Genomic DNA, 26,322 nt, shown 5'->3' on the forward strand with positions numbered 1-26,322 from the left:
ATCGGGGGGAGCGATTGCATCGTCGACGACGGTTACTCCAGGACCGTTTCCACATATCTCCCAGATCAGGCCATCCCCCGCGTTTCGAAAGCCTGTCGTCAGCCGCGTTTCGCGTCCACCCACGGGCAATTACCGCGAGCGCAACGACGGAAGTGAGTTCGTTCCGTGCACTGTCATTAGGAATGCCAATATCCCGATCGTCACGGAGGCCGTATGGAAAAGTGCACGCTTCCACGATCAGGAAAGAAAGGGGCGATCGATTCGCCGTCCGCCTATAAAACGACCATTTTCCCGACGCATCACTTCAGTTTCCCTATCGTGACACCGCGATCCGGTTTTCCCTTTTGTCCTCTCAGTCTCCGTTACGACCACTCGACTGTCCCCCCGCGTCGACATGGGGAGCCCGCGACGGGAATTTTGAATCCGTGATTTCTGGGGGCCACCCAGTGATCGATAAACCGCGGTTGCATGGTGCGTTGATCGCGGAAATGACGCCAGCGTGTCGGGCCTCGTTGTACGAATTCGCGTGGACGTTGAACGATTGAGAACCAGTGCCCGTACTTTCCTTATCGTTCACAGAGAATTCCTGCGGTTTTTTTTTAAAGGGAAGTGAAGCATTCAGAATGTTCTTCCTACTGTGGAGAAGAGCGTCGAGGTACTATCCACTGCTCGCGCTGCTCGCGACGCACTTGGTGATTTCAATGCCCGCACCTCCCGCGAAGCGATCCCCCGAGGAAGCTTCGGGCGGATTCTCCAACGTGCCGAAGATCCTGGAGATCCAGTTGCCATTGAAGATCGCGTCGAAGGACGATCTGGTGGCGTGGGCCAAGTACGTGATGGGCCTGATGGCGTCTAAAATCAACATCACGCTCACCACGGTGAAGGAATCAGCGCCGAAGATTTCTGGCAACATCAGGAGCCCAGAAACCGTCGAACAATCACAGAATAGCAAGGCCTCTGTGTTCAGGAGCATGGGCGGCGCCAGGCAACCGGGGAACATACGGACCTTCGCGGTCTCGAAAAACTTCGAGAACCCGAGGTACGCGGAGAACGTTCGAAATCTCGGCGGCGGGAGGAACTACGAGCGTGCTCAGAACCCTGGCGCCGTCAGACCATCGGGAAATAATAATCGGCACTCGGAGAATCTCAGGATCCCCCAGAGAAACATGAATCTCCCTCTGCCGAAGGAGATACTGATCGCCACTACGAACACGCCAACCCTGAGGACCAGTGGCCTGACCACGAGCAGCCTTCTCGATAATCTACAGCTCCACTCGAGCTTTGCAAACTTGGGGATCCTGCAGACCACCGTTCAGAGTCCCCTGGAGATAACGGCGAACATCAACATCCCGCGACCAAGAACCAAGGAGCAGGAGTTCAAGAACACCTTCGATGTACCGAGCTCCTTGAAGCTGAACAACCAACGACTTTTCGTCCCCCCGATCCCCGATTTCGGGCCTGTGCTGAACCTAAACAACGATATCTTTCGGAACGCGAACACGATCTCGACTCCCTCGAGGGCTTACCTCCCCGTCACAACCACGGACAGCCTCAAGTTCCCAACTGACCCGTTCGCCACGAGGTACTTCTTCGACGGGGTCGAGAGGAACCTCTCGGGGAACCTGGGCGTGCTGCCGCACGACATCACGTTCACCACGCACAGGCCGTTGATTTTCAACGACGAGATCCCGCTGCCCGTGAGGAGCGTCGAGGTGGCGAGCCACAGGAACTCCACGGGCCCGTTGACGCCGCTGTTTAAGCTGCCCTTCGAAGCAGTGATCACGATCACGCGAGAGAACTCTGGCGAGGCGGTGACAGAGAGGGCGGAGAAGGACAAGTACTTCGTGGCGCCGACCAGGAATCCGCTGGTCGAGTTTCCACCGTACTTCGACACCAATTACACCGTGACGAACGAGTCGGGCCAGATCAACGTGGTGTTCGATGACGGCAGCCAGGTGACGGAGTCTTTGAGCGACACGAGAAAGGGGAGCAGGAAGAATCAGGAGAAGAAGAAGGACAGCTCTAGCAAGCAGCGCTCGAAGAAGCAGAAGACCGCCACCCAGAAGCCCGCCACCCAGAAGCCCGCCACCCAGAAGACCGCCACCAAGAAGACCTCGCCGATTGCACAGTTTTTGAAGATGTTCACTGCTCTGAGGAGGAACAGTAGCCTGGCCATGGACCTCACACCTCCTCCGCTGAGGCCTCAAACCTTCCAAACACCTTTCGGGACTCAAGTCTCCACCGAGAGGCCGGTAAGTTCGCTTCCAGGGAGGATTCGAGGATAAGTAGGCTGGGGCAGAGGCAGAGATCAGCAAATTGCACGGCGATTATAGCGGAGAAAGGAACGCACGCGTCAAACTGACGTGCAGGGGGAAAAAAGAGTCGAACGGAAACTGCGATTTAAGCTAATTAAAGTGGTGAAAGGCGCACGTAAACGGGTGCGATTAAAAGCAATTGACACGTTTGCTTAGCGCGAGCCCCGTTTCTCCTGCTGCTTGAACTCTTCCCTTTGAAAAAAACGCGTGTCGAGCGGCAGCGAATAAATTATCGCGGCCCAGATACATTTCAGCGGATAGGACGAGGATGTCGCAACATCCAAGCGGCGTCGTTCTCGCGGCAATTACTCCGGACACAACCCAATCTGCGAACGAACAAAAGCGCGAAGTGCCGGTGATATTTGGAGCTCCCACTCCGTTCGTCGGCCACGTAAGCCAATAAAACCGAAAGCGCGCGTTGCGTAATAGAGCTCACTGAGCTGTCGAACTCGCGTGCACCTAGAGGAAGGATCATCCAGGGTTCAAGGAACGATCTGACACATACAGCATAATGTCTTTTCATTAATTATGCATACCACATCCTCCGTTTGACCCGTGGATCCATCGGCGTTCCGTTATTTACGCAATCCTCGACCCACGAAACGAAAGAATATGCTGTCCCCCTGTTCTCGGGCCCGCTGGATCGGGGAGGGTTACGTAAGTCGCGTGTGGCCAGCGAAAGAGGAACGACACGGTTTCTTCGGCGGTTATCAAAGCGTGATAAATTACCCGAGAAACGCGAGTACCGTTATTGTCATTTGCGTCGGTAGCTGGCATTGTAGATCGACGCGATCGTTCCGTTCGCGAAGCACGCCGCGCGGTTATTGCCGGTTGCTCGATCGAGTCGAACCGCGAGGGAAACTTTATTCACGTCGATTCGTTGTATTTCAGTCGTCGTTCAGGCAAGGAAGACGTAACGAGACGTCTCAGAAGCAAGAGTTCGAGGTACGTTCGCTTTCCTTCATCTTTCCCTTGGGGGTGTTCGGTTTCGGAACGCTGGGGTGTTTCGTGGGCCGCCATATTGGTTTAATAGGGGCTACTCGAATTTATAGGACGACGATGACGAGGACAATGACAACGGCAGCGAGAACGACAGCGCGGAGAACGACAGCGGCGAGAATGACAGTGGCGAGAATGACAGTAACGGTGATGATGATGTGGAGAGTAACGAGGGTGGGAATAGTAAGGCCTCGGACGAGAGCTCCTCCAGCGAGAGCGATTCGGATTACGACGACGACGACGACGACGAGGGTGGCTCCATCAAAGCTATAATCGGCTTGCTTCAACTAGTCGGGCCGATCTTGGAGGATCTCAGTGACGTAAGAATGTCGATGCAACGCTCGGAAATATAAGCTCGCGTAATCTTCCCTCGTTCGAATGAAAACGGCTGGATTTTCTCTTAGCCCGAGTCCGACACCGACATCGCCGAGGTGGTCGAGGCAGCTGTGCCGATTCTCCAGGATCTCTCAGAGGTAGATCTTTACCTGTTACGAACAGTTCAGATGAACGCGAGCGCGAGAAATTGTTCGTGAAGGGAAATCATTCGTGCTTTTAGGGGGATGGAGAGACGGAGGGACTCGACATCCCTGGAATTTTGGTACCGGTCCTGCTGCAATTGAGCGGAGTGAGTTGCCAAGTCTCTTCGGGAATCCCCTGAAGAGAAAGTTTTTGTTTCGTTAGTAGAAGCCGGGGGTAGATTGAGCGACAAGTGGAGCACCGGGGAAAGGTAAAGATAGAATAAGAGAGAGTAAGGAGATCTGTTTCAGGGTCCCGAGGGGCAGAGAGATTCGGCCGCGATTTTGAGACCCATTCTCCAGTTGTCCGCGCCATTAATCGGGCCCCTCGTCGGTCCCCTCATCGTTCCACTGAGTCATCAAAGCAGCCAGGTAAATATACACCCTCTGCTCGGCGGTGCCATTTTATATATAATATAGAAAAGGGGATCGCCGTAAATTTCAGCCTCCAGGATCTGGTGGATCGAATGTTAAAGATTTGATACAGAGCATAAGCAGTCCTCTGAGCCAGGTGATTGTTATCATTCGCATTATTAAAAACTAGCACCACGCCGAATTTAATTGACATTACCTCTCTTACTTTCAGATCACTGGGCCTGGGAAGATGTCAATGCTGACGAAGCTGATCGCTGGAGTTGTCTCTAGTCTTAGCAAAGTACGCATCGACCTCTCTGTTAACGAACAGTTGTTCTTATCTAATAAATTGATCGTTTCACCATTAAACCAGTGTCGTGTATAATGTACCATTGCTTCAGAGCTCTGCCTTTCATTTGACAAATTATCTGATCGCACGATGGTCCGTCGAAAGATCCTCGAGGGCTTCGCGTAGCCAATTCCCGAGAAGGAATTCTTCAGTAGTTCAGCCAGTATCAAGTCAGCCACTGTACGCGCGAAGCCCTCTGCCTTCCAAGCGCTTTCTTTAACCATCCTTGCACTTGGGCATGTTCCAGAGCTCGAACACATACGGCAAAGGGAAGTCGGATATAACGAGCCTCGTGAAAGCAGTGGTCGCAGGATCTGTCGCTGGAACTAGCGCAGGTTCCAGCGGTGCAAAGGATTCCTACGCAGCCCCTACGAGCTACGGTAATGACCACGGTGGTGGAGGAGGTGATTCTTACTATAGCGTGAGTAGTTTTCCCTCCATTCGATACACTCTTCTCTCTCTTCTCTCTCTTCTTTTCGCACTTACTCGACTGAATAATCAAAGCCACCCCTTCCTAGCGTCGAAAGGATAGAGCCACCATCTCTCTCTCTCTGTTGTTACACTGTACTTATCAACTTTCCAGCCTGGCGCCACGTCCACGGAAACTGCTAACCCACTCCTCCTGCTTGGTTCTTCGATCAAAGACATTTTTAACGCGATACTAAAGGTGGTGGCCTCCCTAGTAAGCGCCTTTTCGAGTTTCTTGGGCGCCTCCGCGAGCAGTTCCGTTGAACAACCGTCACCTGCTTATGGTCCATCAACTCCCTCCTATGGGGCGCCATCCCCTTACATGGTTCCTCCTCGCCAGTCCGGTACTGGGAGCACGGGTCCACCGCCACGGCGGCTCAAACAGAATGGCAACCGATAAGACACGCCTGTCTATCGAGCTGTTGCTCTTTCGTCGAGATACGCAATTTGCCTTAGGGGGCTTAATTAGGATGTTGATTGAGTCTCGAGCAGAAAGAGTTGGAAAAGTTTAAAGCCACCCCCCTCGGAGGGTGCTCGAGCGTCGCGGGTTCGCTAGTAACGTCCGCTTGCCTCGTTCCTTTCAGAGAGTGCGATAGCCAAACTTTTTCTTTGTACAAACGTAATTTGTGAGTAATAAAGATCTGCGTTGCCCTGTGTGCCTTTTGATTTTGTGTCTACCGTCGACTTGCCCTCGAGGGGGTTAAGTTGCGTAGCAGATTGTCCACGGATCTTTAGTCGGTGTCGATGGCCTCCTTATCGCAGAATAATTGCAGCGGTTATCGCACAATCGTTGGTATTACGTGGGCAGCCGGGTAATTATTCATTACGGACGCGTGATAATCCAAGGATGCAGGACACGTCATTGAGCGCGCTCACTTTCAATTCGACCTGATTCGAAATAGACCCGTTCCGGCTGATCAAACGTACCCCGCCTTTTTTTCCCGCCCGTGTCCTTTTATCGACGACAAAGCGCTGCGCCGAAACTCCCGCTTCCAATCTCGGCTTCGTTACGCCCGCGTACGTGCCGATCGCTTCTCTATATCCGCTGCATTTCGCGACCGCGAGCTCGATTTCTTTCTCGACCCCGTAGCTGAATAAATGGACCTCCGAAACATTGCTGTTTTTCTAGAAGATAATCGCGTGCAAGGACTTTGTCGGTTAATCGATAATCGAAACGCAGCTGCGACTCTACCTGCCACAGAGACACGTCTTCCCTAGGTGTCGCGGATTGTTTCGCTCAGTCACGCGTTCTTACGGGTATACCCATAGCGATACCATATCCGATAACTAGAAAAATTGGGTTGCCACGAAGAAGGCGGTATCCGTTAATTGGTAGAGCAAACCGTGAGATCGTCGACCGATTGCGTAAAAGTTACGCCGCGCGTTTATCATTAAGGCACGACAAGAGGAATCCTGAGGTGACGTTACATAAGTAGAACATAAAAAGATCGTAGGTAGAGAGGGATCAGGTCGATCGGGTTTGCTGGATCTTTCACCCGCTGGACCAAAGTGTTTTTTTTTCACCCAATTCATAGATCTCTGTTCCCTGAGGCTAGCTACCTTAAGGGGCTGCACAGAATCGAGCATATAAAATATGTAGCGTAAGGTTGACTGTAGCCTCTGAAGAGAGAAAGATTCCTTCAGCGATACAGTTTACGCCTGGAAAAAAAGCGGACTTTCGAGAACCACCTACTTTCCGCGTCCAGGAACGATCGATCCCAAGCTTTCTACCGCGGAAGTGATCGAGGATCCCTCGTCGCTCGGGAGTGTTCCACGAAATGCTGCAGAACGGGCGAGCCGTAACTGGCCACGCGTGTTCAGGACCACACGAATGTGCGTGACGCGTTGCGGGATCGTTGGATTACGTGATTCGGGGACGGGGATAAAATAAAGTCGGACGTTCCGCCCGCGGACAAGACCGCTGCAATTTCACACGTGACGTAACGGTTGTTGTTTCTCCTATAAAGGAGCCGATCGTTCGTTGATAGACTCTCACCGCCTACGGAGCTCGTTAAATTCGATTAAACTGCTTCATCGCGGGCAGGTGGAAGCACGCCGGGGCGCGCGACTCCAAATGGAGATCGCATCTCGTTCGTTATCATTCTCGATAACGAGCAATCGTTTTGTGTCTCTTCGTCTCGCTGCGGAAGAGAATCGCTTGCTGTCGAATTGAGAAGAAAGGAGTCGAGGAATCAACCACCCGCTTCTCAACATTTCTTGAACTGCTCTATCTGTTCCTTTCTTCTTCTGACCCCTTTAGCCTCAATTGAAACATCCCCCACAGAGGTACACTCCGAAAAATCCCCACAAGCATTGAACTGTCCACAAAAAATGTGACAGCGCCTGAAATTTCCATCGCAGACCACCCAGCGCGAAATTTAACGATGCACTCCTCGCAAGTATAATTTATTCCCGATATTTTAGTGGTAGCAACAGCGTGGGCGAATAGGTGCGTTGATTCGACGGATCGACGCGTATTTCGAAACGTTCCTCGTACAGCGGCCGCGTTGCATCAGCCCGTAGGATCGATTAATAGATGCACCTCTCGATTTCACCTCGATTACGTCTAATCCGCGCGGCGCCGTGAATTAAAATCGCGCTCTAAGGCGCTTTTTTTTCTTAATCAATGTCGCTCAGCAGGCGACGCAGACGCCATAAATCGAGGCGGCATGTTACTGGTCAAAAGAATGAGGACTGCTTAAGGGACACCGCTTTGTCGTCACACGTTACGCTGACTTTTTTCCCCGTGGATACGAGTTCGTGACACGCATCGCGTTATCGCCAGGTGTTTCACGGTTCTCATGACCGTTGCACGTTGAATTCATTCAGACACGGCTTATCAGCTGTTCCATTTTAAGGGGTCATGCTCAGTCAGGAGGCCGAGAAAAAGGGTGGTCTTTGGAAATTTTTTACTCAAAAGCTACAACACATTCCTCAAAAAATCTTTTTTCCTTTTAAGGGTTCCATCTAGTACAGTGCATCGTAATTTTTTTATTTAAAAATATTTATCAATAACTGAGTTATTGTCTATCACGCGAAGGTTCTCTAAAAAAAGGCTTCTGCGGTGACCACTGTTGCTCGAAAGTCGAGCATCTAAAATAAAAAATTCAAAAGAATTTACTTATTATATTATATTATCTAGTATTTGAACGAAGGTTTTTTTTATCCGATGCTTAGTTTTCTTTTAATTGACGAAAATCAGGCAAGATTTATGATAAAAATTGAAACTTTTACTTTAAACATCAGCCATTTTTTCCCAAATCAATATTTCGAAAAAACCTTCGTTCAAATACTAGATAATATAATATAATAAGTAAATTCTTTGGAATTTTTTAATTTAGATGCTCGACTTTCAAGCAGCAGTGGTCACCGCAGAAGCCTTTTATTTTAGAGAGAATCTTTGAGTCTTGTACAATAACATAGTTATTGTTAAAAAATTTTAAATAAAAAAATTACGACGCACAGTACTAGATGCAATCTCTAAAAGGAAAAAAGATTTTTTGAGAAATGTGTTATAGCTTTGGAGTAAAAAATTTCCAAAGACCACCCTCTTTTCGGCCTCCTGACTGAGCATGCCCCCTTAATGGCGCATACCAATCCACCGATAACGGTGTAACTCGACGGTTATGAGAATATCGGGAAGTAGTTTACAACCGGGAAACTTCGATCTTGTAAATTACTTAGTAGAGTAGATCCAAAGCATTCTGTTATTGCATCGGATCACCGAGGCCATTACCTCCGATAACTGCTAATTAAACGCTATTAATTCCGTATCAAATTGGCTCTGCAGCTGAAATTTTTTCTACTCAACTCTGTATTGAATGATGTTATAGTTTACTTTATTCCATTATAATTTCACCCTCTCAGCACAAGCTGCACCCTCCTCGAATCCTTTTAACGATCCTGCTTCTGTGATTGCAAGGTGAAAGCACGTTTCACCGTTCGACCTATGAATAACCACGGAAGATCGCGCTCTTTCCGCTCCTTCCTGCCACCCACCCACGTAAAACGCATTCTGGCCTTACCCGCCCGTACACTTGGCAGTATCGTTATCGAAGCGTGAAAGTCACGGCGGTACCGTCGAATCGCCCGGCAACGCCTTCTCAGCTCGATTTACGGGATCGAGGAATTCTGCTGTCGATCCTCGCGTTTCCCCGGTTTCGTTTCAAGCGTACCTCGCGATCGAGCGTGCGAAATTATCGCGGAAGACGTCGGGAGTAGCCATCGAAACCGCTGAAAAGCTCGCGAGCAGCCACGTTATGCGCATTGTTTTGTTAATGATAGAAACCTACAACGATTAGCCGTTATCGCGATGCCGTGCTCTCGACGCCAGTTGGATAGAGATCTTTTAACTACCCGAGGGAATAAAATAGAGCGGGTATTAAACGCACAGTGTATTAAACCAATTGCGCAATTCCACGTTTAATCCACTCACGGTTCTTGGAACCACTCTCGCAATTCTGTTTTATTCCCCGCGCGATGATCTTACGACTCCCGAGATCATTGCTAGATCGTATCCCCGCTGCTATAATCAATATTTTGATTTTGAATGGGTTGTGAGCTCCTTTGTCTTCGGATTACCATTGAGGATTGCTCGTAAACGTCGTTTGCCCAAGAGTTAAGTGGATTGCGAGCCAAGGATAACGATATAAAGCGTTCTATATCGGGCTAGATAAGTGGACGGTCGTTTTCCTTGTTTTTTTTTTTTTACATAATAATGTAACTGGGAGATCGTACGCTGGTTTCGAAGGCCATTCACTTTCCATTCTCAAAAGAAAGTCGGCCTTTTTTGCCTCTGGTAGGACGTTCTCTGACCCTTGGACCGCATTTGCAACATTTCTACTCTCCTAGTTCCCGCTCGTACCTTTTCGATCGCGCAACTCCTTTGACACCGCGGAGGAAAGCCAATGGGGCACAGATTAGTCGCGGAGGATGCGATCGATGCCTCGTCTGTCACTCGTTTCCGATTTCGCCTCGACGATTATTTATGATCCGGAGATTTTGCTGACCGTCGTTTCGCAGTGTCGGAGAAAAAGCTGGTCGTCCTGGGCTATTCGCGAGAGGAAGCTGTATCTGCATCCTGCGTTTCGTAGCCGACATCGCAGTGGTCCATGCAGAACCGTGGAGAGACCTCAGCTTTCCATTCGAGCTACTCGTGGAGATGTTTTATTCAGTAACAGCCACGATATGCTCCTGTTTGCACCGTAGTATTTTTAGTTCATCTTGGTACGCGCAGAGACAAGGCTCGTGCGAAGCCGCAGATGAAATTGCAAGATTGAGGATCGATTCGTTCGACAGTCCCCGTTAATAATTCATAACACTGTGGCTGGCTTTTGTGACATCGATAACACACTGGTTCTTTGGTATGCGGTGGAGAGAAAAAAGCGTCACGCACTTTGTTCGCTTTACACTAAGGTGTCAGTGGATAATTTATAATAATTGGAGCAGCGAGTCAGTGGCCATGAGAGAAATCGAACGTGGCTAAGTCGATGATACGCTGCTTTCAGCCGCGACAGTTTATTATTTCACCTTTTTGCCGAGCCCCCGTTCTGAGCGAGGAAGGAACAAGGGATGCCTCCTCACCTTTCACATCCTCGACCTCTAGCCTCTCTTCCGCCTCATTAACAACCATCATCGTCTTCTCTGATCGCCGACCGATTTCTTTTTCAGCCTAATTGCCAGGGAGGAAGGTGCTAAACACTTTCATCGGCGCGGCTAATTAGCCTTGTAATCGACGCATAAGCATGAATCCCCGGCTGCAATCGCGCGGAAGAAAATGGAACACGAAGACACGCGGCCTCCGCCAGCCTGCGGCAAGATCCGCGGGACATTAATCCTCGATGGATGATCTATGGATCCTCTGGAGGCCGAGAATCTCTGATGCGTCTGGACAAAAAGTTCAGTCGTTTTGAAATCCACAGTGCTCCGCTTACCACTGTCTAGTGATCTAGTTTCAGCAACTGGTAAACAAAGGTGTATGCAAATCTGGTAAAGTAGTAATAGAGCCGGTTCTTTTTTGTCACCGATAGCCTCTGACAAAAGTCACTCAATTGAATGGAATAATCACACGTTCTGATCGATCGTGTGTGTAGCTGTAATTGTGGGGCCTGTGCTTTTAATTGAGCCACGTTTGAACTGTTTGTACGCAATGTGGCAACGTCTGCGATTAATCCGAGAATTTTTTAATAACGAAGTAGACCTTTGTGTTTCTATTCGTGTCGATATGGTATCAGAATAAAAGTTTGAGTTCTAGCTTAATGCTTTCTAGCGCCGATGAGTGTGATCTTTCCTGTGCTCGATAAGTTATTCTTCGCAGGCCAATTGATTTCCATTCAGTCGAGATCCTAATCAGGAATTTTAAATTCAACGTTCTAGGTGTGCGCTGATCGAATTCCACTTTGTTGAAAGTGTGCACGCTAAACAGCTGTGGGAGAGGCAAAAGGAGGGCTAATAATTACGGCGATAATCGCGGAGAAAGTAAACGCCGCAAGTTTTTTTTTTTCGATCCTTAAGCATCGTTTCCAGCACGTAGAAGATCCTGTATCTGCTAATTACAAGCGTTTCTGCTTGCATATCGGGAAATTACGTGAAACTATAGTCCTTACCCCCATAAAATCGTCGATTTAATGCGATCTGGAAACCTCTTAAACCGTAATTAGTCTCTAAAATTAGAAACGTTTAATCCTAATTTTTCTTCTATTAGAAATGGAGTACGCGCACCGCGTAATTAACTATGGATCACTTGAATCGCGTTAAGCTCTCAGCGTCTCTAGAATCGAATGTCGTTGAAGGTTTTTCAGAAGTATCTGATAGCCAGCAGTCGCGCAGAGAATTCGTCTATGTCCATCGTGTTTCCACGGTTCCACGTTAGAGTCAGTTCCGCATCTGCCTGAATCAATTTTCCAAGAAGCTGAAGCGTGAACAGCAGCTGCAGAGTTTAAGGTCTTGGACTGTGTGCCCTTTCATCCGGAAATTTCACAAGTTCGCGTTACGCAACGGAACGATCCGAAGGACTTTTACTCCACGCCTGCCGCAGATCGTTCTCCGTTCGTGCATTGTTACCTGCAGCGGCGGCGCTCGATTTATTGAAAGGTGACCGACAAGAAACGTTCGCGTGTAATCGGTAATCGTAGCGTGCAGAGAGCGCTGGTCCTTTTCCCTACTTAGCACGTTAATTAAGTTTCCGGACGCGTTCACTTCCTTGCCGGAGAAATGTTCTGGGCTGGTCGAAGAGGCTGAGGTGCTCCATTTCCTTTAATGGATCTGTGTAATAATTACGTAAAGGGAGGTTGCGAGAGTTTACGCAACGAATTAATAACATTGTTGCGAGGTCGCGTAGGCACTTGTCCGTTTATGGGCATTAGAGAGGTTTTAGGTCAGGGATCGAGTCAAAGGACAAGCTGTTTGCTGAGATTATTTTATTAATAGGACACTGCGCCGAAAAGAGAAAAAAAAATTGTTCATAGCTGGGCGAGAGAGACGATGATTGGTGAGAATAGATTTATGGATAATGCCTGTAGTTGTCACGAATATCAATAAATATTAAGAAAGTGAAGACTCACGAATTTAATCGTTCACCCCCATGACATTCATTCATCACTGAGATTAAGCGGACAGGCAAGTACCAAGAAATACCGCGTCTTTAGGAATTTATTTCTAAGTAACAAAAACAATTTTCTTCGATCAATTTTTTTGAATAAAGATGCAGATGTCTTTGAATTTTTCAAGTTTTCTTTAAAAACAAATAATTCAAAGATGTCACTGTTTTTATTGAAAAATTTAAATCTATAAAAGTGTGTTCGTCATTTAGAAATAAACTCCCAAAGGTGTGGTATTTCTTGACCTACCCAAGGTGATCTAATCCCTTAACAAATACTTGATAGCTCCCATCCAACATCCTACACAACCTGCTGACTATTCACGGCGTCTATTAGATCCTGGCGCTCCTAATTGATATTGCACGCGGTGCACCAGCAATTATCTCGGCAATTAATGTCCAGGTGCCAGCAAGCTCGTCCCAGGAGTGGATGAAAATCGATCTGGAAGCACACGATCGACTCACTGACTTGCGAAACGCGCTAATCTCAACCAGACGCGCGTTGTTACACCTCGCGCGCCAACGAAGGACGAGGAAGCGCACCGCGCAATTACAGGCAATCTCGGGGCGCGAAATTGACTCGCTGCATCAGCTTGAACGATCCCCCATCGTTTTGCACAACACCTCTTCAAGACGAATCGCAGATCAACGGTGTCGAAATCGCAGCAGAGTCGATTCGAGCTCCGAGCGTGCCTCGCGGATTTAATTAGACATGCCCGAACACCATGAACGCTTCCGTTCCCGCTGGTCTTCGTTTTGCTAAATGGGAAATTAGCTAACGAAGTTCTTACGTCTAGGTACGAATCGTTTCCATAGGGGAGGCGATAAAAATGATTCGCTTTCTCCGGGCCGGGGAAAAAGCTCGCGCCAATGTCGTAACCATTGTCGTTTTGCGAAAATAAAGCACCGCGCGGACGTAACTTGCGGGGCGCATATGGAGTACAGGTGTTTATAAACGCGCGCGCAAACGCGATCCGCAAAAGATAGCGAGAGTGTCGGAAGTTCCGCGCCTCGGCTAACCGGAGAAAGTAAAGACGATATATTTATTCGGCTTACGGACTCGTATGTATACGCTAGCGATGGGTACGAGCCGCTTTCAGCTTGTACTAAACCGATTAGACACAAATATCATTCAATACTGCTGAATCTGAATTAAACCATCGATGTCACAGGCCTTCGCACCCTACAAAGATACGTTCGAGACTCTCTTCAGAGTTGTCAGAAATGCACGAGTCTACTTTTCGAATATAAAAGCACCTACACCACCGAGTCGTCAATTAAGTTCTCCCGTTAGTTATTACATTATTATATTCCAGATCTAGTTGTACAAAATTTGTCAAGTAGCCTGCCGAAACCCATCGCTGACAGCACGCAATGCCACACACGTGTACACAGAGGCTACGTGTAACACGTAGGCACGAGCAGCGACGTTACGTAAAGGTATTCGGCCCGATCGCCGAGGAAGAAACCCCGTTAGCTCTTCTAGGATGGTACTCCGATCGCGGCCTTTGTCGTGACCGTGCGAACATCGCGAAAGCGAAAGCTACCGTGCACCTGATCAATTCCCCAGAAGCCGTATGCGTCGCTGACCTCGAACAGCCAAACTCAACCTCCATCCCTCGGACGCGAGAAAGCGCCTCGCATAACTAGACCAGTGAATCAAAAACGCATTCCGCGTGAACCGCGTGAAAGTGGATTAGAACAGCGCGCAATTAACGAAACGATTACATGGCCAGAGTACGTACGCTGTATAATTTATGTTACTGGCGAGCGTCTATGCCTATCGCAATGCGTAAAGTATCCCAGGAATCCTCATCTGCAGTAAAACCCCTTATTGTCACCTATTATCATTTCCACGATCAAGTTGAATACCGCGGAGGCTCTGCAACATTTCGAAACGCGTAATTGTAGCATAATTGATCGAGAGAAATGATCGATTTCCTGATTGCAGTGCACGTCAATCGAGCTAGCCACCGGATACGCCATGGAAAAGAGCTGGAGCGGGCCGGGTGACGCGGCGCTGGAATTACGCCATAAATTTCGCCCACCTTCGTCGCCAGCGGCGTAGTAGCGTGCGTTTCGTTCGGCCAATTTCCTCGCGACGGCTTTCCTTCGCGTTCGAAGGCGGCCGTCACTTCGACGCGTATCGAGTTTCGAGGTATCGGCCGCGACCGGATCCAACACGGTCTCGCGCGGATCCACGGCCGCTTGCCACGGTTCTTCCTACGGCAAGTTACGTGAGCTCCATACAGCTAGCCGGATCTGACGGGACAGTGGATTTCGTGGTAACCGTCGATAGAGAGAGAGTTGAGAAACCTCTAACTTTACACGAAGAAGCACGCCGAAAGACGGTCCCCCGTCGATTTTGAGTCACACAGCCAGTGGAAGCGGCCTCGCGCGTCAGCCTTCTATCGTCGCTCCAGCAATTGTCGCGGCGGGCCTTTCGGCTTTTCAGGCTGAATCTGATCGAGCGCGAAGTGACTTCGATAGGCTGTCCTTTCGGTTTCTTGCGGCAGCTTTTTGCCGGCAGTGTCGCAAGCATAGGAACTGGCGTCAGTGAGCGTGCATTTCGTTGCTAATCTCGGAACCTGTTAACCCGGATCACGGTGCGCCGATCTAGCTGGGCATCGGTCGTGTAAAAATCGGCGTGTGCGTCAGATTGATAGTGAGGTGAATTGTGCGGCGAGGTTATTGAACGGAAGCCTTCGGGGCATCGAGGCAAGGCAAGTAATCGTTACGTTTCTTTCTAATCCATCGATCTACGCGTTTCAGAGAGAATCTACATGTTTCTAACAAGCAATTATAAAACTTTGCATCGCCTTGTCCCGTTGATAGAAAGTTGCCTGCAACTTTCTCGCCGCAGTTCTTAGGGGCCCGCAGACTTTACCCGTACAAAAACTCGGGAGACGAAGGAATTCCGAAATTAAGTGTAATTTTTGCTAGTGCTCTCAAAAGAGGGGTTCGCGTGGAGAGTATTACCGCGAGAGGTGTACGAGTTAATGGTGCTCGAACGGCTGCGGCGAAATGAGAGGAACCGGAGCATCCACTTTCTTTTTGAGCGCGGCAGTTGCGTAACCCATGTTACCTCCCCAGCCAGGTATGCATTTCGTTTCGACCTGGGTTACTCCTCTCCCAGCCACCGCAAAGAGCCATCGCTTTATTAACGAAATTAACGAGGAAGGGCCTGCTCCTTTCGTCCTGTTCCTTTCGCACAGGCTATCGACTTTCGTGCCGGTCAAACGATACCCCCGAGCGTTTTACATAACTGCAAATATCTTCCGTCTTCTCCGATCGACCCGCGTCTTTTTCGTTTTACTATTACCAGAAATCCCTGCCACTCTTCTCCCCATCCTCCTCCGTTTATCGACTCGCCTTCCCTTCCCTGTATCTTTCCATCCAACTGGAAAGTTACCCAGCATCCGCGCGCGGTTCAAATGCCAGCTGCGTTTGCGCGCGCGGACGCTGTGTGGCACCACGCGGCGAGACACGGACGGCGCGGCTGACCACATAATGGCTCTACTACTTGCGCGACCCTTCCCACCACTCGTGACGATATCGCGTTGGACCACGAGCGGTGGATCCTCCCGACTGCTTCGCGATTCTACGGTCCCTTCTTCCACGTTTTAACGAAACAGGCTCGATAGTGACGAAACGCCGCCTCCTTTCTAAACAGCACTAGCACTTTCGAGATCCTGATAGTCATCTGAAAACAGGGCCGCCCGACATGCAACCGCTGAATACGCATCAACGTATTAAGTGGAAAGATTGCGTGACTCCAAACGCTGCGGAGGATATCTCGAATTGGCTAACGGAATTAATGAGGATCGCCTGTTTCATTAGGCTTCAATTGTTCGTTTAGGGCTAAGGAGGCCTGGCACCCCCCAAAGAAGGGGTCAGGTTTGGGTTGGGTTTGATTTTGTAAAAGGAAAAGTAACCTGCATTTTATTCTTTGAATAAATAATGAATTTTATCGAATTCGCTGTAAAAATGTTTTTATCCGTTCAACTCGGCTCCACCACCCAGGATTAAATCCGGAGTGCGCCACTGAGTGGGTGGGATTGGGATTGTGTTTCGTAATCCAAATGACTTTGGTGAATTCCATTATCGTAGAACAAAGTGCCACGGAATGATCTTGACTTAACAGAAGGAATGTTGCTCTCGACCGTGACGATAGAATTTCGTAACGCGTTTCCAGATAATCGAGCTGTTCCCCGATACGTGATGAGTGTTAACAATAACCGATCTGCAAATCGCCAGGTCGACCCAGTATGTGTAATTCGTTGCGCAAGCTCCGCCGAAACTAGCCAGCTCTGGTTGCACTGGAATTAACATAATTACCTTGTATCTTCTTCCATCGTCCGTATGGTTCATAAAATTCTGTCGGAATCACCTTGGAAATTAAAATACAACTGCTCTACCCGCGTTTCTCGGCATTCAGGTTTTCGTAATTCCTCCCCAAGTCGAAGACCTCCGCTCGTGGCGCGCATGAATCGCGCAGAAGCGAAACAAGTGGATTGCACAATGTTTCCAGTAACAAAAAAGATGTTCTATGAAATAGAAGCGTACACGTAGGATCTGATATGTTCGATAGCGCCACCGATCCAGCTAGCTAACCGTAACAAGCGCTTCAAGTGCATTCGAGAATCGGCTGGAGAAACACGTCCTTGATCCTTTCTATCGGCGACTCTGCGCGTCGCATTTCGAATGGCGCTTTCCAATTTCACGCTAACGTCAATCTTGATTGATTTATTTATTTTATTTCACGGAATAATCCCACTAATTACAAAAATCACAAAACTTAATCAGAGTCCGACACATTTACACCTCAGCTAAACACCTCGCAATCGACAACGCATCCGTTCGCCGAAAACATTTGAGGAAATCACGAAGGGGTCCGCATCACCGAATTGTACGTTGAACTGACGCATAGCACGGTTTATAGGGCCCGTCGTGTAACTACTGTACGAAGGCATTCTAGTATCAAACAGCGGACGACTTCTCGAAGATTGACCATGGGCGCGTTAAACTTAATCTCAGCTACCAGATCCGAGCAGTCAATTTGGCTGCTCATTACCTTGTGCAGAAATATTAATTGAGAACAATTTATTGAGAACAATCGAGCTACCTAATTCTGCCGCAACGCGAGCTTCCAGTTGTAAAAGTTATAGAGCACCAACAGCGGTTACAATGCTCACTGTCCCCGTGCTTTTCTTAGCCTAAGGTGCCCTGAAAAGCCACGATACCTTGAAGATTATGGTCAAGGTGAAAGTGGAGTCCGCGTCGATCAGCTTCCATTTCCCTTGGATCGCCCCCAGCGAACGTCGTAATTGTTAGGTACCCCCTCCTCCGTGTAATCGTAAACAACAGATGGAAGAATAACTTGAGCAATCTCTGTCGGTACTAAAGCATCGTGATAGTCTGTAAAAAGGCGATTTAAGGTGCGAAGCTTGGATGTAAAACAAAGGAAACGGCCACGCTTAACCCCGGCTAATTGTGAGAAGATTTTACGAGGCTCCGTGGAACCATGGTCGCGTCTCGTTAAGCGCCTCGTCGCTGCGCTTTAATTAGAGCAATTACTCGGCGACGATACGCGGCGCTCGTGGAGTTCTGTCACGTTTCAGTTACAAGCTGTATTGTAATATGTAAAACGACAACGACGAACGGTCCAATTTGGTGAAACTGGCGGTTGCGCAATCGTCGTTACGATGCTCCGTGAAAGCGGCGGTTAGGTGCACCCTGGTGGCCATCTGAAAAGAAATTGCAACACAATCGGGGGCCGGCAGCTATTCGCGTTGATAATCGAAGCGACAACTGCCATTTATTTTACGAATGATCTCCATTTTCGTTGGTGACCGCTCTATCGGGAGTGCCGAGCGCCTCGTCCCGCGTACAAATGCGTAATTACGTAAGTCGCGCGGCTGTTCTTGCTTTCCTTATTAGTTGCAGAATTATGTAAATACGCCCGGGGGGGGGGGGGGGCGAGCGAGGCGAGGAGCATCCGCGGATACGTTTGCTGCACTTCGGAGCACAGTGGAGTGGATTTAAACGCATCTGATTAATGATTAGAGTGCTGGGGATCTTGCCATCACTAGGTCAATAGTCCCTGTTCGTTCAGTTTCGCCACGTTTTTGCGCTTTCACAGCTTAATAATCACGACGGGTTCCACCTCCCCGGGCTCGAGCCCCACCAGCTCCGATTAATGTCAAGATTCGGCCGTCCGGCGACAGATCGCTTTTGCGAACGCCCATCCTTTCTAGGACGTTTACCCCCAGCCACTTCCTGGCAAGCGCGGCGAGGCATCTTCCCCTGCGCTTCCGTTGCGCAATGCCGCGGATCCCTGCCACCGGCTCGCGGTACAGATGTGGCGTTTTCGAGAAGCGAGAGAACGAGGCTGCGTGGGATTCGCGGAGGAAATCGAACGTGCCCCACCTGCGGCAGGTGGGCCGGTGGGCAGGCGGAGGCCCCGCGATTCTCCAAGCTCGATTCTCGATTCTCGAAGGGGCACACATGCTCGCCTTCGTTCCCCTTCGGCCTGCTAAAGACATCGGGATCTCCTTCACCGTGGTCCTCAAACGAGGCTCGCGCTCCGTCAGGTACACATCTCCTCACGCACTCGCCAGTCCGCTCACGCTCGATCGTAAGTTGATCACGAATTCCTATCGTCCTGCTCTTTATTTTACCGAACCACTTGCCCACGTGGACTTCTTCGACGCTCGTGCCTTAAAAGCTGACAGCCGCTCGCAGTCTCTTACAGTTCTCTTCCCTTGTTCGTGTTTCGCTCCGCTTCGACGATCTGCAAAGTGTTTCCACGACTGTTCTGCGTAGTTTCGTTTCCTTTAGTAAGTTTATTATCGCTGCACGTCGCGGTACCATCTTTGACAGTTTGTCAGCTGCTTGCTAGTGGCCCCTGTCGCGCGTTGAATTTACTCCACCTTCTGCTTGATTATGCGAATGCTTCACTCGCGACTTGGAAACACGTTTACTTTTACTTTTGCCGTCTGTATCGGTGTCGCAGTGTGCTTCGATACTTTGTCTTTACTGTACCTTTCCGGGCACAGGCAGCTCCACCGTGTTTTCAAATCGCTTTTCGATCTATCAGTCCCGTGTACTCTAGCCACCCTTTCACTTGGCATTTCGGCTCGGTCCTGCTGTCTTGCTACGCTTACGATACCCTCGTTTTCCCTCAGAACAAACTAGCTGATTCGCAGGAAGCAGAAATACAGGACACAAGATGAGGACGACTTGCGTGCTATTTGGTCTGTCGTTGCTCGTCGCGCTGGCCGCTTCCAGTCCTGTCAAGAGGGAAGCAGAGTCGGAGGATCTCAGTCCACTGAACGAGGTAAGATCTCTGTCAACAATTCACGCAGTCGCTCAATCCCCAAGAATTCCATCTTCCAACTTCTATCTTTGAATCTTAGTAACACGCTGCTTCCCAGCATTGAAGTCTCTAAGCTCCTGTCTCTCCACCTTCGAAAGAACACTAACGGTGTATTCGTTGAAAGAAACTCGACGCAATAATCCTACAGACTGTCGATAATCGTGACGCGCGAAAACCGTGCGCCGTGACAGAGTCAAAACGCAACTCCTGAACAGGACGTGTCGGGAATGGCGAAAGTGAAAGCGCCTATTTCAAAGTTTTATTATCTCGCCGTCTCCCATATGAGGACGGTGGGCATAATCCCGGGCGAAGTTGATCTCGGTTCGCGGTAATCCCGTCCTCCCGCGGGACGTTGACTCCTCGAGGACGTGGCCCTATGGCGTCGCCCCGGGGACGACGCGCCGACGCCGGGAGAAAGATGAGTAGAGGGACTAAAGGAGTAAAGAGAGAATCGCGATCTCTCGAGGAACGAGCGAAGAGTGAAAGTGGTTGACTAACTTCACGAACGCAGACACGTAGAGCCGGATACACGCGCGTAACTAAAATTCCGCCGCGCGCACGTGGCCGGCCGTGTGCGCAACGCTCTTCCTCTCCTCTTTCTCTTTTCCAATTAAATCTTCGTGGTCGCGGGCGACGATGTTCCCTCCGCCACCGGGAACGCTATGAAACGGACTTTGATGGCGCGGCTGTGGGATTTGTCAGGCGATTACTCTTCGCGATCGCTTGCTATTTCCGTGAGCCCCTTATGGCGCTGAACTGTAAGCAAAGTTAAGCGCTGCTTCGCCCACCTTTCTCTCCTTTCCCCGATTGCACAATTCGGCCGTTCATCTCGCTGTATTTCGCCCGATAACGGTGGCGAAAGTTACCTCCCCGCCGGATCGATCCTCGCGACGAGTCTCGTCGCTGACAGTAAACAGAAATTGCTATTAGGTGTACGTGGTGGAAGCCGAGGACGATCAGGCGGCCGATGGCGACAGGACCGACAGGGACAAGAGGAAAATCGGAGTCGTGAAGCTGGGCATTTCCAACGGGATCATCAACTTCGTCTTTAGCGTAAGATGGAATCTTCCGTTTAACGTCCCCGTCCAAATAACGTTACCAACCGATACGCCTGTCGCCATTATTTTTAACGCGCAAATCTTCGTTTTAGAAGCTGGATTCCTTCATCGACTCCAAGACCAAAGCGCTGATCGTGCTGGACGAGTCGAACAAGGTGAAGAACTTGGCGTACGGCATCGACGCCAAACACTCTGCCACCACCAAGTTCATCAACGACCTAGTGGCAGCGAAGATCCAGGCGGCCAGCGGAAGTATCGGGCCCGTGATAAACAGTGCCACCACGTTCTTGGCGAGCGCCAAAAATGGCTTGGCTGGAGCTTTCGCCTCGAAATTGGCACCTCTTAGCGGGCTTGCCGGTGGGCTCTCCGGTGGCCTTGCCCATGCCACCCCTGCGAAAGCTGACGCAGGTGTTGGCCTAGGTAAGATTACAAATTTCCAAATCTGCTCGAAACAACTTCACGCGGAGACAGGAAGCTTTACATAGATCTAAATCGATTGCGCGCATTCTGATTCCTAAATTCTTCCGTTCTGTAAACATTAAGTGCGCGGAGAATTGTTAGCAGATTATTCATAAGCGAGCTTCTGAAAGTGTTAATGCTGTGTTCGTGAAACACAGGAATTTCAGCCGGCGGCCATGGAGGATCCAGCACAGCAGGTATTCTAGGGAATATCTTGAGCTCGAAGCTCAGCAGCCTCTCGTCATTGAGCCAGACTGGCGGTGCAGGCATCTCCGGTCCCGCGAACGACGCCAGCGCAGGAGTTAAAGTTGGAGCGTTCGCGAATGTGGGCGGAGGGGTAGGATCACTATAACTGTTATTCTTCGTCGTTTTTCATGTCTCTCTTCGTCTGTGTAACACTTCTACCTCGAAACTGTCTTCTGATCTCTTTTCAAGCCACTAACCGAAGCGAATCTTGCTGCCCTCTGTCTTCCCCTCTGCTTTCTTGTCCCTAATCGAGTCTGCTTGGGACCAAAAATTACTTCGAATAGAGAATTCGGGGGTGATGGGTGAACTTTGAATAACCATTGCTCTCTATTTGCCCTCTTTTTTAATGAACGCTAACATTAATCAACCGGTTGCAAATTCTCTTCTCTCAACACTCTGCATGCAACATCGCGTATGCTATTTATGCAAAAGGTAGCTGCGTTTAATGGCCCCCTTCGACCTCGCGGACGCGTTGCACAATGCGCCTGTGATCGAGTTCCTCTCGCATACCTGCAGATACATCCGATTTGCATAGCCCTCGATTGCGACAGAATCTTTCGCGGCGCTTTGCTTGGCTTTACGGTTCTTCAGGCTCTGCTGGACTTTCTTCTCTGCGACCGCTCAGCGCTCTAAGGCGCCTCTAATCCAGCAAACCAGCTTCCATGAGAAAACGCACGCTCGGAGGATTCTACGCACGCACGACTCCTCCGAGCGCGGAATTCTTTCGTTCTTACTAAAATGGCCGGCGATTAAAATGAGTGTTGTACGTAAACAGTACGAATACGATCAACCGCAAGCGGCGTATTATACCGCTTAAAAAAGCAGCTGGGGTGGATGTCGGAACGTTGGACCTTGGACTTTGGACACGTCCAAAAGGGCCATCGAACAGCAACGCTTGCCAGAGGATCCTTGACTCGAACAAAACACACGCACACACAGAAAAAAAAAAAAGAACAAGAGAAATAACAGACGATCGCGCGTAACACACGATTGTAAGGCTTTTACAACGAGCAGAACTGTACGACATGGATTTTTCTTTCTAGCTGGGCCGATAGAAATGGCAGGACTCCCTCCCCTTCTCTGTGACAAGCCCTCCCCCGAGAATAATGTCTAAGTTTAGCGCGACACGCAAGACTACCCTCCCACACTATCTCTCTTTCTCTCTCTCTCTCTCTCTGTCTCTCTGTTGCCTCGTCCACATTCCGGGAAAACGCCATCGAGAAGCCCCCGTGAATCGATTCTCACCGATGTAAGAGCTGTAAATAAGTGCCTAGGATGTAGCTTTACCCGCGAGGCCCGCCTCGCGAACCACGACGCTGTGTCAACGATGTAAATACAGTTACCGATGCCTCTCTAAGTATTCAGGATGATAACGACGATGTGGATGGCGATTATGATAATATTGATGTTAAATAAACTCACGATCACGTTCACTTTTTTTATATGTACGAGCAGTGTAGTGGAATCTTTTGCCAACGCCCGTCGACCTCCTCTGCCCTCTCCCGTTCCTCTCTCAGCGCGTTTCGAATTTATTACAAATCGACGAACGATAGGTCGAGTTACATTTAAAGTAGCTCCATAGACTTACGGCCTGCACCCAGCTTAATAGATACTTCCACGTTGCTGTCATTTAAAATCCAACGAGTGCGGGGAGAAATGCAACGCGGAGCTCAATGGCTTTTACGAGTTCACCAATCGCGAGCATTTAATCGCCAGGAACGTCGCAGCGTTCCGTATCGTGCTCTAATGGCGCGAATGCGCAGATCCCGCACACGACGCCGCTCTATAAACATTCTTAAGCGCGCAGAAACGAGTCCTCGATCGCGCTTGATCGAGCGAGGCAAGAAAATCATTCCTCTCTCTGTTTCTCCGGCGGTCGACGCGGCGTGGCAAAAACATTGTGAAAGGCGAACCGCGGACAGAATCATTGGCTGTTATCTTTTCTTTGTTTCTTTTTTATGTGTGTCCAGGAAGCGATCTCCACCACCACGGAGGATATCCCCGAGTTCGATAGGACCAAGGTGTCCTTGGATATACCGTCGCAAGTGTTCGGCACTAGCTTCACCCTAATTACCAATATCAGCCAAATCCTCAGTAGCGTGATACTCGTAAGTGGACAACAGGCAGCAGGGATCAGCTCGCCCGTCGAAGTGAAACCGTGCCGCGAGCAAACTCGTTTCGTAGAGACTTTGATCGTTCGCGGCGATGATTTTAGAGCACACCGAGGCGTGGTGCGACGTCCGCGCATTCGAAAGTCGCGGATGATCGAGATTACCGAGCGCCGCCGCTCGGGCCTCCTATCAGATGAGGTCACTTTACTTCGTTTTTCTGCTCGATCGGCTGATCGGTGTAAACGTGTCACCCTTCACTTTATTGCAAAACGTCCGCGCATATTTATCGCGGAAACGGTCGGTGGACGCGCGAACTTTGCCAGTTCGAGGGTACCGAAAAAGTCGCTCGATAGCCGGCTAATAAGCTCCATTAACTTCGACTGGGCGCGTCCAACTTTCTATATTATAACACGTTGACAGCTTACGATGGTGCAAGAGCGTTCCGCGCTCAAGACTGATATTTCTCATGCCTTCCAGAACTCAGCCCGCCGAACACAGACGGTTCTAGAGCTGTTCAAGCCCTTCTTCCGAGGAGCGTTCGCCATCAAGGGCCTGCCGTCCGATGATCCGCAGTAAAAGGACCTAGCGTTGGAGTAACTCAATGATCACTTCAGGGATGTCAGCGGGAACTGTGGTCGAACTGGTATCTTTGCACGAGGAAGATACGAGGAGACTACTGCAAGGGCCCGTCACCATAGTCAGCCACACAAAGATAGAAATATAATAGAATCTAGCTCGCCGACTTTTAATAGACTGTAGATACAGGTAGCCTTATTTATTAGGCAATTCATTGGTGCGTATGGCTTTCGTTGCTACACGCGTAATACGTGGGTTACACAATGGACGATTGGTTAAACGGACAGGACAGGCATTTTGCATAGAACCAGACTAGTCGTATCGACTTCCGACAGTTCCGAGCATAGCAAGAATCGTTTATCAAACAGCTGAACTGTCCCCGCGTTTCCTAACGCGTTGCCATAGAATTACGCGTTCGAGAGCGATAGTTCACTGGTCGCGTGCCAGTGTCAAGGAAGCAGAGCGCTGCGATAACTCAGATAGCGCGTGAAACTTCCCAAACTGGCCGATAAGCGGTTCGGACACACCGAGGAGGAAGTAACGACCGCATTCTGCGATTTCAAAAGCGCCGATTGTGTCGAGTCGACTTGTAAACACTTCTGCCGGGAACGAATTATTGATCGTTGCTCGCTTTCCTCGCATAAAAAACCTGACGCGATTTCTGTTTCGACGGGAGATTGCGTTCGTAGACAGTTGCGTGCCGGATGCTTTTCAAATGGACCGCGCGAGCCTGACAGAGGCAATTACTTTTTTCGGTAACTCTCTGGCGCTTGCATCTCGCGGCTTCGGTTACTCACGCCACGAGAAGGAAATATTGAATTGTGTAATGTTGGAGTGGCGACAACGCTCGACGAATTCAGCTGCATTTATATGTTTTTGGAAAATGCCGGAGTGACACAGTGGCTTAGGTTTCTTAATAGTTTGTAAATATCGGAACCTGTACGGTAATCGTTGCGCAACACTGATTTGTATAGTAATATTTTGTCCCTCGTTGAGATCAGCATGGTTGAACCTCTTTTTTATGAAGAAAGGCTTTTGAAATTAGGGACACCGATTGGAAAAATGAAATAAATGTATTTTTGGAAATTGTCGTCCAGATATTATTCTTTACCATCAAGGCTGTACGAAAGGCGTACAATCTACCATTCTCGTAGGGTTGCTAACCGTACTATAATATATAGCAGTGTGCTATATTTTTGTCTAGTGTACTGTATACAGTTAGAAAAAAAAGATATAGCACGTAAAAATACAATATATCCGATACATCGATAAAATTCTTTAACTTTGACCTATTTTTTTATTCTATGGCTACATCAATATTTTAATTTGCGAATTTAAACTTTAACAGACAGGATTTTTGTATAATGAATATGAAGTGGCGGGACGAGAGAAAACAGAGCTCGTCATATATGTTAATTTGGACTTTCAGCGCAATCAAACCTTTGACATATCTGTTGAAGACAATAAATTAATTAATAATGCAAAATGCACAAAGAAATATGCCATATGAAATTTAAAAAATAAGATGTGGTTGTTTTAATGTAGTTTTATTTTCTACCACTTTCCCCTGAATAGTACTAGGTATACTATTTCACAACGTACTATATTACTTATCACATCTGACTGTAAAGTACTTTATTTTGCCGAAAAAAAGTTGGCGACGACTCAGTGAAATGAAAGTAGCAATCCGATCGTTCCCGCTGATAAAGGCTTGCAAATTCCAGTCAAATTTGCCTGCAGCAACATCGCTTATGCATTCGCGCGTAACGCTCGATATGCTCACTATGTAACAGTCATTATATCGCGCGACAATAAAAATGCATTTCGAGGAAATTGCGCATTAATCAGTTTCCCAGACTTCCGTGCACGGTGAAAGCATTCTTTCAGCATTGGGTGA

At 49.1% G+C, this 26,322-nt stretch overlaps 2 protein-coding genes across 2 annotated transcripts; both read left to right on the forward strand.

Moving 5' to 3' along the window:
* The first annotated feature begins 471 nt into the window (after positions 1-471).
* Positions 472-11,219, forward strand: LOC143373184 (uncharacterized). The gene is made up of 10 exons (XM_076820173.1): positions 472-2,273; positions 3,207-3,260; positions 3,368-3,634; positions 3,719-3,787; positions 3,871-3,939; positions 4,082-4,201; positions 4,275-4,340; positions 4,416-4,484; positions 4,780-4,953; positions 10,671-11,219. The coding sequence occupies exons 1-10, from the start codon at positions 624-626 to the stop codon at positions 10,695-10,697; spliced, it is 2,565 nt and encodes an 854-aa protein (XP_076676288.1). The 5' UTR covers positions 472-623; the 3' UTR covers positions 10,698-11,219.
* A 7,662-nt stretch (positions 11,220-18,881) lies between these two features.
* LOC143372962 (uncharacterized) lies at positions 18,882-25,511 on the forward strand. Its single transcript, XM_076819659.1, has 7 exons — positions 18,882-19,234; positions 19,785-19,936; positions 20,906-21,028; positions 21,126-21,453; positions 21,651-21,829; positions 23,709-23,846; positions 24,327-25,511. The coding sequence occupies exons 2-7, from the start codon at positions 19,829-19,831 to the stop codon at positions 24,423-24,425; spliced, it is 975 nt and encodes a 324-aa protein (XP_076675774.1). The 5' UTR covers positions 18,882-19,234; positions 19,785-19,828; the 3' UTR covers positions 24,426-25,511.
* The last annotated feature ends 811 nt before the right edge of the window (positions 25,512-26,322 follow it).

Source organism: Andrena cerasifolii, chromosome 9 (assembly GCF_050908995.1).
Source record: "Andrena cerasifolii isolate SP2316 chromosome 9, iyAndCera1_principal, whole genome shotgun sequence".
NCBI classification, from domain to species: Eukaryota; Metazoa; Arthropoda; class Insecta; order Hymenoptera; family Andrenidae; genus Andrena; species Andrena cerasifolii.

Coding starts and splice junctions, on each gene's coding strand:
- LOC143373184 (XM_076820173.1), top strand. CDS start 624: ATGTTCTTCCTACTGTGGAGAAGAGCGTCGAGGTACTATCCACTGCTC. Junction 4,485..4,779: donor TTGTCTCTAGTCTTAGCAAA/GTACGCATCGAC, acceptor GGCATGTTCCAG/AGCTCGAACACATACGGCAA. Junction 4,954..10,670: donor GAGGTGATTCTTACTATAGC/GTGAGTAGTTTT, acceptor TTTCTTTTTCAG/CCTAATTGCCAGGGAGGAAG.
- LOC143372962 (XM_076819659.1), top strand. CDS start 19,829: ATGAGGACGACTTGCGTGCTATTTGGTCTGTCGTTGCTCGTCGCGCTG. Junction 21,029..21,125: donor TCATCAACTTCGTCTTTAGC/GTAAGATGGAAT, acceptor TCTTCGTTTTAG/AAGCTGGATTCCTTCATCGA. Junction 23,847..24,326: donor TCCTCAGTAGCGTGATACTC/GTAAGTGGACAA, acceptor CATGCCTTCCAG/AACTCAGCCCGCCGAACACA.